This window comes from Microcaecilia unicolor, chromosome 10, assembly GCF_901765095.1.
Source record: "Microcaecilia unicolor chromosome 10, aMicUni1.1, whole genome shotgun sequence".
NCBI lineage: Eukaryota > Metazoa > Chordata > Amphibia > Gymnophiona > Siphonopidae > Microcaecilia > Microcaecilia unicolor.
In genome coordinates, this window is record NC_044040.1 from 86,925,676 (window position 1) to 86,938,373 (window position 12,698).

Here is a 12,698-nt window from a genome sequence, read left to right on the forward strand (position 1 = left end):
TTCTAAGAAGCATAGGCATTTGATTTCACCATATAACCATTGAGAGAGGGTCTGGGTGTATCCTATCAGACAAGCTTTTCTCAAAAACAGCTGTTCAGTGGAATCCAAATCCAGATCATCACTCAAATCCAGAAGATACACCTGCTCAATGTTTGGTATTTGTTGCCCCAGCAGTTGCTCCAGATGCATCCATACCTCATCCCAATATATATGTTGCTTCCTTGCTGTCACAATCGGGACAGTGGCTGGATGCCCTGGGCTGTATTTTACTGATCCATCTAGGGTATCCCAAACTTGTAAATCACTAAGGGGCGCTTTTACAAACACATGGTGGGCCTACTGTCAGCTTGCAGTGCCAAAAAAGTTGATGCTCATTATAGAATACCATTGAGCGTCAAATTTTTTGGCACCAATTTTTGAGCACCTTTTATTTTTCCCCCAAATGTCATCTTCCATTTGAATGTCAAGTCTCCCAGTCTCATAAGGTCCTCTTGGCAATTTTTGTCAATCCTTTTGTGGTTTAACAACTTTGAATAACTATGTGTTATCAGCAAATTCGATCATCTCACTCTTTTTCCAGGTCATATGTTAAAAATCAATGGTCCCAGGCCAGATCCCTGGGGAATACTATTATTTACCCTCCTCCATTGAGAATACTGACCATTTAACCCTGCTGTCTGTTTTCTATCTTTTAACCAGCTCCTAATCCATGATAGGACACTGCCTCCTATTTCATAATTTTATAATTTCTTCAGGAACCATTCACGAGGTACTTTGTCAAATGCCTTCTGAAAATCCAAATACCCAGTATCAGCTGGCTCACCTTTACCCATATGTTCATTCATCCCTTCAAAGAAATGTAGTAGATTGATGAGGCAATTTTTCCTTTGGCTAATTCCATGTTGGTTTTGTCCCATTAATCCATGCCTATGTATATTTATTTATTTGCTACATTTGTATCCCATGTTCAGTAATATTGTTCTTTATAATAAACTCTACTATTTTGCGTGTCACAATTGTCAGGCTCGCTGGCCTATAATATTCGGGATTCCCTCTTGAACCTTTTTTAAAAATTGGTTTTACATTGGTCACCCTCCAGTCTTCTGGTACCATGCTTGATTTTGAAGATAAATTACAAATAATAGTAGAGACTGACTGAATTTTGGTTTCGTTTTTGGCTTTAATCCAGCTTTGGCCATACTTCAGTTTCAACTGAAAATGCCAGTGCATTTTCGGCTGCAACTGAAACGCACCCGCTCTGTGATCACTCTCTGTCTGCCTTCCCCCACTCCTACCACAAGCACTACCTCCCATCTCCTGATGACCTTTCCCAGGCCTACCTGTAGAAGCCCTGCCTCTTTGGGGCAGGAACGATTCTCAGTCCCTCCTGCAGTCAAAATGGCTCTTGTGGCAGCCTCTCAAGACTGCTGTGGGAGTACACGGCAGCCATTTTGAGATTGGAACTGGCATGGGTAGGAGCAAACCAGTCATTCCTGCCGGTTCCAATCTGAGCCATCAAGGGTAAGAGCAACTGGGGATCGTCCTGCCCCGAAGAGGCCACTAGTCCACCAGGGCCTACGGATACTGGGAGGGTGGAACTTGTGGAGGGGGTGGACCCGCTCTTTGGTTCTTTGCCAGTATATATACACTAGCTCAAGAGCAAGTGTAAATGTTGGCATGTACATTTTGCAAGTACATGTGCTGATTAATGTATTCTTGCAAACTCCACCCTGCCTACACCTGCTTGACAAGGCACGTACATTTAAGCCAGTTGATATTTTATAAAAGACCTTTTATGCTCATATGTGGCTACATATGCCTGAAAAAGAAACTTTATAAAATTACACCCTAGATAGTTATTTTGGTTAAGATGCCCTCAGCAGCATATTGCTGCCTCTGTGTGTCCATTTAGTTCAGTTTAGTTGCTTTTCACTTGGACACATGCCTGTATTTAGAATATAGTATTTTCACTTCAGTATGAAGCCAGTAAGTAAAGAAGAATTTAAATTATGATACTATCATCACCCTACAGCAATATTAGATCAGAATAAAGCTTACAGGGTAGCTATGACAATAGTTTCCCGGTAATCCAAATAAATCACATACTCTCAAAGATGCCTAAAGGTCAGCTTCCAAAGTAAGGGGCCTTTTTACTAAGCCGCGGCAAAAAGTGGCCTGTGGCAGTGCAGGTGTGTCTTTTGGGCACGCCAGACCAGTTTTTACTGCGTCCTGTAAAAAGGGCCTTTTTTTAAGGGGCCAGAAAATAGACATGCGGCAAAATAAAAACCAGCACACGTTCATTTTCGGCCTGAGATCTTTACCGCCACCTACTGACTTAGCGGTAAGGTCTCATACGCTACCTGGGTGGTAGGCATGCAGCGCACACCCACTGCTGTTTACTGCTGGGTATGTTTTCTACTGCGTGTTTTTGGCGTGCGCCAAATTCAGAATTACTGTCCGTGGCATGCGGTAGCCAGGCAGTAATGCCGATTTGGTGTGTGCTGGATGCTTGTAGGCTCTTATGCGCTTTTGTAAAAGGGCCCCTAAATAATTAAACTCTTAAAGATCACCTCCAAAAGCAGAACTGATAAATGTTTGATTTTGCCTCTACTGTAAAATAATACAGTACATTTCAGGAAGTTTAGTTTTTGTGTGTTTGATTTCAATAGCTGAGCAGCTTTCCACTGACTGGATGGAATTTCGTAAAATTGAAAAGTATGCTGAGCAGGGTAAAAGCAGAACCAGAGAATTACTTTGGAGCTGGGCACAGAAAAACAAGACTGTAGGTGACCTTCTGCAGATTCTTCAGAGAATGGACCACAAGCGTGCCATTCATTTATTCACAAGGCAAGGTATGATCATGCTTTGCATTTTGCAATGCACTCTAGTCAGTATTTAGTACATTTTTTTTTGTCTTACTCTCCTGTTTACTAAGCTGCACTAGTGGCTGCTGTGCAGCAGTGCTGGCATTAGCACACCGCCAGCTGCTAGCGCATCTTAGTAAACAGGCTGGTTAATTTGTTAGCCTGCATTTGTTCTTTTGAATGCTGTCTGAATAAATTATGGGGGACCATTTTCAAACTGTTTTAGATGCATAACTAACCAGTTGCCTAGGTACAATTTTTGATTGAAATTGTGTGGTGATGGAAAGGAGAATTTTGAGGAGGGGAACATGAAGAAGAAGAGGAATGGGAAAGGAAGGAGCTTGGGGAAGGAGAAAGAGCAGGAGCAGAGAGTGTAGCAAAGGAAGTGAAGAAGAAAGTATGAGGGAGAAGGAGGATTGGGGAAAATAGGGAGCATGTGGTGAAGGAGGCGGAAAAGGAAGTAAGAGATCGTGGGGAAGGAGGAAAAGCAGCAAAGGAGGGAGTGTGGTGGAGAGGGGAAGAAGTTCAAGAAACGAGGAGGCTTCAGGGAAAGAGGTGGAATGAAAATGTTGGGTGCATGGGAGGAGTTGAGGTTGAATGAAAGGGAGTATGAGAGGGGATTAAGCAGGAATGTGGAAAGAGGGAGCATAGGATGAAGGAGGAACAATGGGTAAGGAGGGTATGTGTCAATTGAAGGGGGCACTAGAATGGAGCTTATTGGATAAGGGAAATGAGAAAGGAAGGCGAGGGAGGAGGAGGATAGAAGAGAAGTAGCAGGGGAGGGGGTAGCAGGGAGGAAGGGAAAGGAGGAAGAGCAGTGTAAGAAGGAGAGAAAGAGCAAGAGAAGAAGCTGAGAGAGGACATTGGAGAATAGGAAGCTGGGGAGGAGAGAGTCAAGAATGGGGAAGGGAAGAGTAGCAGGAAAAGAGGGAATGGCAGAGGTGAAGTTTTTTTGGGGGAAGGGTAGCCTGTGCAGAAAGAACAGGACAGGCTGCCATTCATGACAGGCAGAACATCAGCATCTTCCACATCATGGCTTTAGTCTACAATCTGCAATCATCCTGAACACAATACTCTTCCATGTAATGGGTAAATGTAGTGGTATAGACACAGATCTTGGTTTATGTTATAGAGTGTGGGAGGTGTATGCATGCAGGAGGCAGAATTATGCCTATACAAAGCTACTGCATTGAGGAAGCTGCTCCCGCCAGCACCAACAAAGGAAAACTGCATGGCCAGTATTGTGCTGGAGTCACTGTCAAGATATGGAGACTTGGAGCTTATATGCTGAGACACTTCTGGTAAAATGAGGAATGCTTCTGTTTGGTGGATAAAGAATTAGGTTTCTGGGAGTAGAGGGGGATGCAGTGTGAAGAATGGGTGCTGGGAACTGTAGGGCAGGATTAAGGCATAGGTAGACTAACCACATGCCTATGGCCTAAAAGTCTAGGAGATTCCTATCAGCTATATCTTAATTGGGTATTGCCAGGCCTCACTCAGAAAATAGGTTCATGTCATCATTCATGGCTGCTGTATTGGCCCACACAGGACAAAAGGTGGCATCAGGTGGTACATGTATTGGCACCATCCTGGAGTTATTAGATTTAATTCTCAGACACCAACCTATCATTAGTTGCTGCTATGTATCTGCCCTCACCCCCTCCTCAGTGTCTTCAACCCCAATCACTTGCTGCAATCTTCATTCTCCGAGGACAAGCAGAATACATTCATCTTCACATTTGGATAATGTTATCTGATGGAGCCCAGTGTGTGAACAGCTCTTCAGATCTACAAAAACCTTTGAGGGCATGTTACTGCACATGTGTGCATCTTCCCACCTGCTAGTGTCATGTGGGACCTTGCCAGATGCCATTTTTCCACGGAGCTAAAAGGTTGAAAGCACTGCCTTCACAATTTGGTTGCTTATTTCTTCATATTCTTGGGATTTTACTGTGGAAGTCCTGTCTCTGTTGTGCAGTGTCTTGTTTTTCTCAGTCGTCTTGGTTAAGTTTATCAGCCGTTTTAAAATTTCCTTTATTTTTGAGCATTGGCTCAGTTCAGACTGAAGTAGGCGAGTTTCAGTGTCAAGTCATTTGATTTTATTATGGCTATTTTTCTTAACATGCCCCAGAAGAAAGTTCTCAGTGGATCTTAAAAGTGCTTCTGGTGCAGCAGAGCCATATCCATCATGGATACCATTCCTGGTGCCTGCAATGCCTGAGGTCCGAACATGATCTCTTTCATTGTATTCTGTGTTCACAGATATCAAAGAAGGAAATCTGTGACCGTGAGAAGCAGTGTGAACAAATTTTCGGTATTGATAAGAGTGGCTTATCGACTTTTGCATCAGAAGCATTGATCTCCCTAGCTCCAGAAGCTGCATCAGATACTGAGGATGTATCAATATTTCTCAGTTACCTCAGAGTTTGAGCTCCTCCTCCCTTCCTGTCCTTTGTCCATCAGAATTAGTCATTGTCTGATCCCCTTCAGAGGAAGAGGAAGGATTTGTCCTCATCCTGATCAATGCTGAGGGACAAGGATGCCGAATTTCAGGTGAAAGCTAGGACACACTGACATTGAGCTGTTTCAGTGTGTGGTGCTGTGAGCACCGAGGTCCCGAGATCACTGGTGTACGCGAAGTGCCCCTGACGTGAGAACTGCTCATCCTCCATTGTATTGGAGGGGGCACAAGTCTCCATGGAGTCAAAACCTCACTTCTGATACACCCCAAGTGAATCAAGAGCATGTGGCTATTCCAACTATAATGCCCTTGTCTTTGATGGTAGCTTTTGAGGAGCAGCTCATGAAAGTGTTCAAGGAGCAGATGGAACACTACAACCTCAAAAGTGTTGATGTTGAAGCTCGAGGTAGTCCAATTGATACTCAAGGCTCATACAATGCCTACTGGAGATGCACCAAGCTCAAGGCCTCAAAGGGGCTCGGAGTCAATGGTTTATGGTTTGTATAATACTTAATATACTGCTCTTAATACACAGTATAACAGAGCAGTGTACACAAAAATAATTAAATAAATAAATAAATAAAAATAAACTTCCTATATAATAATTCTCACCTCCAACAGGATGTGCTTGGGACCGTGCTTGCCTGAAGTGGGCTGCTAGGCAGGCAAGCACTGACCTCAGTGACAATTTGGCAAAGCAAAACAATCTGAGTGCTGGCCATTAGGACACAGGGTTGATAAGAGAGTTTTAAAAGACTGAAGGAATCGAAAGTGTTAAATGGGGGGGAGGGGGGGAGTTCTGAACCACTGAAAGACATGAACATTTGGGAAAGGAAAACAATCTGAATGCTGGCCATTAGGACACAGGGTAGATAGGAGAGTTTTAAAAGACTGAAGGAAACGAAAGTGTTAAACTGGAGAAGGGGGGGCAGGAGTTGTGAATGACTGAAAGACATGCAAATTTGGGACAGGAAAACAATCTCAATGCTGGCCATTAGCACACAGGGTACATAGGACAGTTTTAAAAGACTGAAGGAACCAAAAGTGTTCGGGGGGGGGGGGGGGGGGGGGGGGGGCAAGTTCTGAATGAATGAAAGAAATGAAAATTTATGAGAGGAACACAATCTGAATGCCGGGCATTTGTACACAGGGTAGATAGGACACTTTAAAAAAAAAAAAAAAATGAAGGACGTGAAAGTATTACATCTTGGGGGAGGGGTGAGGAGGAAAGCGCTGGGGTATCCGGATACTGGGCGTTAGGGCCACGGGGGTACATAGCCTTAAGGAACTGAAAGTGTGGGAAGGAGGAGGAAAAGGAGGGGAGGGAACGGGGTGAGGGGCATTAGGAACAGGGGAGGGGGCCCTGTCACACACACTCATTCTCACACACACACTGTCACACAGACAGTCTCACTCTGGCTCTCTCTCTCAAACATACACACTCCCAGGAAAACCTTGCTAGCGCCCGTTTCATTCGTTCCAGAAACGGGCCTTTTTTACTAGTAAATAATTAAAAACAGGCGGAAAGAGAATGCTAAAAATTGAAAGAGCAGAAAAATATCCAAGCCAAGTTAGGAAAGGAAATCCCATAGTATAAATTAGATATGTGTCCTCTGTAGGCAGCCCTCTTAGTCAGTTCGTGAGAAAACTTTATTAAACAAACTAGTAAAAAAGGCCCGTTTCTGTCAGAAATGAAACGGGCACTAGCATGGTTTTCCTTGGAGTGTATGTTTGAGAGAGAGAGAGAGAGTGTGTGTGAGAGATGGAGTGTGTGTGTCAGAGAGAGAATGACAGAGAGAGACAGAGTGTGTATGTATTTATGTGAGAGAGAGTGTATGAGACTGTGTGTGTGTGACAGAGAGATAGAGTGTGATAGACAGAGAGTGTATGTGAGAGACAGTGAGTGAGTGTGTGCCCCCCCCCCTTTATGGTCTGAGGACTCCCTTCCACCCCCACCTCTCTGGTCTCAGGACCCCCCTCCCTCTCCCCTGCCCCCCATGCAGCCACCCATGTCCAGCGACCCTCCTCTCTCCCCTGCCCCCCCTGCAGCCACCCATGTCCAGCGACCCTCCTCTGCCCCCCTCCAGCCACCCATGTCCAACGACCCTGCTCTCTCACCTGCCTCCCCTCCAGCCACCCAGGTTGTGTAGCGAATTCTTCGGGGCAGGCAGGAAAGATCCCCGGACCTGCCTGCCCACTGCTGGATCGCTGTTCAAAATGGCCGCCGAGACTTCCAATGGCAGACTTGCGAGACTTCTGCTGTAGTCTTGGAGGCCGCCCTTGTGTCGGCGGCCATTTTGAACAGCGATCCGGCAGCGGGGGAGGGTCAGCACCAGCAGCGGGCAGGCAGGACCGGGGATCTTTCCTGCCTGCCCCGAAGAATTCGCTACACAACCTGGGTGGCTGGAGGGGAGGCAGATGAGAGCGCAGGGTCGTTGGACATGGGTGGCTGCAGGGGGGGCAGGGGAGAGAGGAGGGTCGCTGGACATGGATCAGCTGTGAGGCATGGAATGTTTTTTTTTTTCTTTTTTTGTGGGTTATGAAGTTCACAGCATAATTGCAACAGTGACGTCAGCCTGACTACGGAGCCTAGCTCAGCAACTCCGAAGGAGCCACGGACACAGGCAGCAAGATTAGAATGTTGGAGGTGAGAATTATTAAATAGGATAAGACTTAAGGGCTGCTTTTACTAAGCTGTGCTAGCAATTCCCAGGTGGCAAATGAGAGGATGCCCATAGGAATTGAATGGATTTCCTCTCATTTGCCGAGCTGGGAATCGCTAGCTTGGATTAGTAGAAGAGGCCCTTAGTTGAGTTTTAAACTTGACAAAAACTGCTTGGTCTCTTATATCGTGAGGAAGAGAATTCCAAAGTTGAGGACCAAGGAAATAAAAAACAGAAAGTGGACATTGTATTTCCTATCTCTGCCTCTGAGACAGGAGTAGCCTTCTGGAGGTCTCCTGGAGGGTGGACCCATGACCCCCAGGTAGAATTCTAGGCAAGAAAAACTCTGGCTACTAAATAAGTATTAGACATAATAAATGTTTATTCAAATTGAATACTGAAAATACACACTGCCTCATCCTCTCATCTCAATACAATACGTACAAACCCACAACCATAAACACCCCAGACCACACCCTCCCTATCTCAGGTAGCCTGAAAATACTCGGCGTTACAATTGACTGCAACCTTACACTTGAGAACCAAGTGAACTCCACAATTAAGAAAATGTTCCACTCAATATGGAAACTTAAACACGTAAAACCTTTCTTCCCAAGGGAAATATTTCGTATCCTAATACAATCAATGGTACTAAGTCATGCAGACTACTGCAACGGAATTTATGCGGGATGTAAGGAACAACTCACAAAGAAACTCCAGACTGCTCAAAACACAGCAGCCAGGTTGATATTTGGTAAAACACGATTCGAAAGTGCCTGTCGCGTCCCGCGATCCTACCTGCTCCTCCGTCGCGGGAGGCGAGTGCCGGCGTCCTCCGCGGCGCGGGATGGAGGGCCAAGGGCTCCGGTGTGGGGGCGGGCGCTGCCGCGGGAGCTACGGGTCGGGCCGAGACCGGCGGGCGGCGATGGCGACCACCGGGTTCTCTCTCGCCGGTGGTGGGAGCGAGGGCCGCGCCGCCCAAGATGGTGGCGCTAGCACGCTTGGGCCGGCGTCTCCCTCGCTCCAGAGCCGGAGGTCCTGGAGCTCTGCCGGATTGGAGGGCCGAGGCCATGGCTGCGCCTGGGAGACCGGGCCGCCCCCATCCGAAGTGCTCTGTCGAGGCACGAGGTCGGATTGGTGGATCGCTTCCTCGTGGGCGGGGCGGTTAAGGGGGCTCGATATTTAAAGACTGAATTCACGCTGGCACGTTGCTTCAGGTTCCTTATCGAAGCCGCTCCGTAGTTCTGTGTGATACTGTTTGCTAGCCGCCTATTCAGAGACTTGCTTGGAACTTGAATACTGTTTGCTAGCCGCCAATCCAGAGACTTGCTTGGAACTTGAATACTGTTTGCTGGCTGCCAATCCAGAGACTTGCTTGGAACTTGAATACTGTTTGCTAGCCGCCAATCCAGAGACTTGCTTGGAACTGGAATACGGTTTGCTAGCCGTCTATCCAGAGACTTGCGCGACCCTGACTACTGGGGTTGTACCCACACTCCTTGACTCCAGCCAGGTCAGTCCGCGACCCCGCGGTTCCAGCAGTCCTGCTGACCGCCTGCAGCTGGGGGCTCAACCTCTGGTGAACGGCGGTCACCGCGGGTGAAGATTCGGGGTTGCGTGGCTGTCCCCTGAGGTCCTTCGGGCCTTGTGGGACTTAAGGGCTCACTGACATTGTGGACAAGACAGTGCCAAACCCCTCCGATAAAAACTGCATTGGCTCCCAATCAAAGAACGTATTACCTTCAAAATCTGCATCCTGGTCCACAAAATTATCTATGGCGAAGTCCCAGGATACATGACAGACCTCATAGACCTACCAACTAGAAACACAATCAGATCATCACGAACATATCTAAACCTCCACTACCCAAATTGCAAAGGACTCAAATACTAATCAACCTATGCATCCAGCTTCTCCTTCATAAGCACACAACTATGGAAAAGGACTCAAATACAAATCAACCTATGCATCCAGCTTCTCCTTCATAAGCACACATCTATGGAACGCACTGCCAAAAGCTGTGAAAACAATCTACGACCATCTAAACTTCAGGAAATCACTAAAAACCAGCCTGTTCAAAAAGGCATACCCTACCGACCCAACATACAGTAAATGCCTACATTCTGCAACACAGCAAAACCAAATCTTGTAAAGGACACTACATAACCTTTCCTCTCTTCGATCCCCAATATGCCTGAAACACATGAACCTTATTCGACCACATCACCTTGTATTTGTTTCTCTACCGGACCTGGCGAATGCCTTTACGGTACTATGTAAGCCACATTGAGCCTACAAATAGGTGGGAAAATGTGGGATAAAAATGTAACATAAATAAATAAAATTTAGGCGCAGCCATGTACGCAAACTAAAAGCTGATATAAATGCCCATGTCTTATTTAGGCGTGGATCTGACATATTCTGTAACAGTACACATAATTTTCAGGAACACCCACAACCCGCCCATGCCCCTCCCATGGCCACGCCCCATTTGTGATCCACACATTAGAATTTATGTGGTCCACTTTACAGAATACACTTAGAAAGTTGCAAATTCTAATTATTGCCGATGATGTTATTTGCCAATTATTGTCACTGATTAGCTTGTTAAACAATTAAGTTGCATGTGTAAATTGGCTACACATGCTGATTTTTGTGCACAACTTTAGTCGCTGTTTATAGAATTTGGGGGATAATGTGTTTTTAAATGGGAGTGCCTAGGTTCGTGATCTTTACTTATTTTTAAGTAAGGGCCACTTTGGATCAAAATGAGCTGACGGAGAGCCACTTAATATTTTCCCAAGTGGGGCTGCAACACTGTTGACCAGCATGTGTCGATGATATCCATCTCCACTTCCCTTCTTTCAAACTTTTCATTGGGGGTATCTTCAAGGAGGTAGGCATTTCCAAATGCATTCTCTTCATCTATTGGGAAATACCTTGTCCTCCAAGCATGTAACTCTTCCCTACTTCTACTTTCCACTTTGTGTCATGAACTTGGGTAGAGAGGCAGAGAGTAACGGGGAGAAACAGCGTGATGATGAGGGATACCCTAGAGGTCTCCAGGGGTAGCCATTGGCTCCTGGACCTTTTATTAACAAACACTGGCCTAGGTTATAGAATTGCCCTGAAAACAGTTTGCATCCATGAGATTTCTAAAAGGACATGAATTATTTTACTCCTCATCAAGCACCCAAGCTAGTAGCAGGAAGAAAGTAATGACTAAATTTCAAAATTAGCTGTAAATATGCACAGTAAAAGTACCCATCTATTTGGAACTATTTTAAAGTTTCTGTGGGGTAATTTTATAACGGGGAGCCTGTTGAATGCTCCATCTCACTTTTCTATAAGCTATACCTTGGGCGTTTTGTCTGATGTATGTTTTTTGATGGTTGTCAGTTTGTTGGAATTTTTGATTCCATATCATCAAGCTGATCAATCCATAGACTGGTGGGTTGTGTCCATCCACCAGCAGGTGGAGATAGAGAGCAAACTTTTGCCTCCCTATATGTGGTCATGTGCTGCCGGAAACTCCCCAGTATGTTCTCTATCTCAGCAGGTGGTGGTCACACACAGCAGCAGCTCTGGCTAGGCCTCCAAGCCTAATTTTTAGGTTTTGTTGAGTGCCTGGGGTTGAGGGCTCTTTTGAGCAAGTGCAAACCTGGTGGTGCCAGGTCCCTCCTTTTCTCCCCCCTCCCGCTGGCTCCGCTAAAAAAAAAAAAAAAAAAAAAAAATTTTAAACGTCCTTAAAGGCGTTTATTTCGACGTTTATTTAAACGTTCATTGCAGCTACTCACTGGGACACCAGTTCGTTACAGCTCGGAGCGGACAGCAGGTAATTTTACCTTTTTATAGCGGGCATGGGGTTCCCCAATTCTTCTCCTCGTGGCATATGGCGTCGGAGGGCGAGGGCGCAAAGGGTCGCTCCCCGGATCGCTTGAGCGCTTCTAGAGGGGATGCGGGGGTCTTACAGCCTGATTCGCCCTTGTTGGGTGACAGTTTCGTGACCGATGAATGGTCCCGGTCCTTCCTCCGGCGTGGCGGTTTTTCCCGCCATAAACGCCCATCCCCCGCTCCTCGCCTCCGCCATCTTGGCCGGCCACGCGGCTCGGACGGCTTCCTCGTGGGCCGCCCTTGAGGTTGGAGACATTAATGCCATGAACGCCCTTAATTTGGGCGACGGCACAAAAGCAGCTAAAGTTAAGCGCCGTTCTTCCCGCGCGGCTCCTTCGCGGAGTGTCGCGCCGGACGCCATTTTGGATGCGCAGCATGTCTCTCCCCCGCTCTTGCGAGCGCCGGTTGAGGGTGCGTCTAGGGCTGTTGCCCAGGCTGCGGAAGTGCACAGTCTGGGGGGTTTCTCCCCCGAGTTTGTTTTGCTGCTGCATCAGGCCTTCCTCATGCACAACGCTGCCCCTGCTCCCTCGTCTGGTAAAGAGGTTGAGGTTCCCAGAGGTAAACGCCCTCGGGTTGATTCCCAGGCCTTGGAGGAATTTGTCTCCTCCGATGTAGATGAGGGCAGCGTGTCTGAGGTCTCCCAACGGTCCTTTGCGGATTCCTTGGAGGAGACGGATCCCCGCTCGGATGGAGCGGATGACCCCTCTGCAGCGCGGCTTTTTAGCCCAGAGGATTTGCCCAACCTGTTGTTACAGGCCATGGACACTTTGAAGATTTCCTCTCCGGAGGACGTCTCTCCCTCAGCCCCTGTTGGC

At 46.8% G+C, this 12,698-nt stretch overlaps 1 protein-coding gene across 1 annotated transcript in view; it reads left to right on the forward strand.

The window, feature by feature from the left end:
• IRAK3 (interleukin 1 receptor associated kinase 3) overlaps positions 1 to 12,698 on the forward strand; it is a 138,200-nt gene that overhangs the window by 1,057 nt on the left and 124,445 nt on the right. Inside the window, exon 2 of the mRNA XM_030215616.1 lies at positions 2,670 to 2,852. Within this exon, the coding sequence (XP_030071476.1) occupies positions 2,670 to 2,852 (183 nt within the window). The remainder of the gene's footprint in view (positions 1 to 2,669; positions 2,853 to 12,698) is intronic.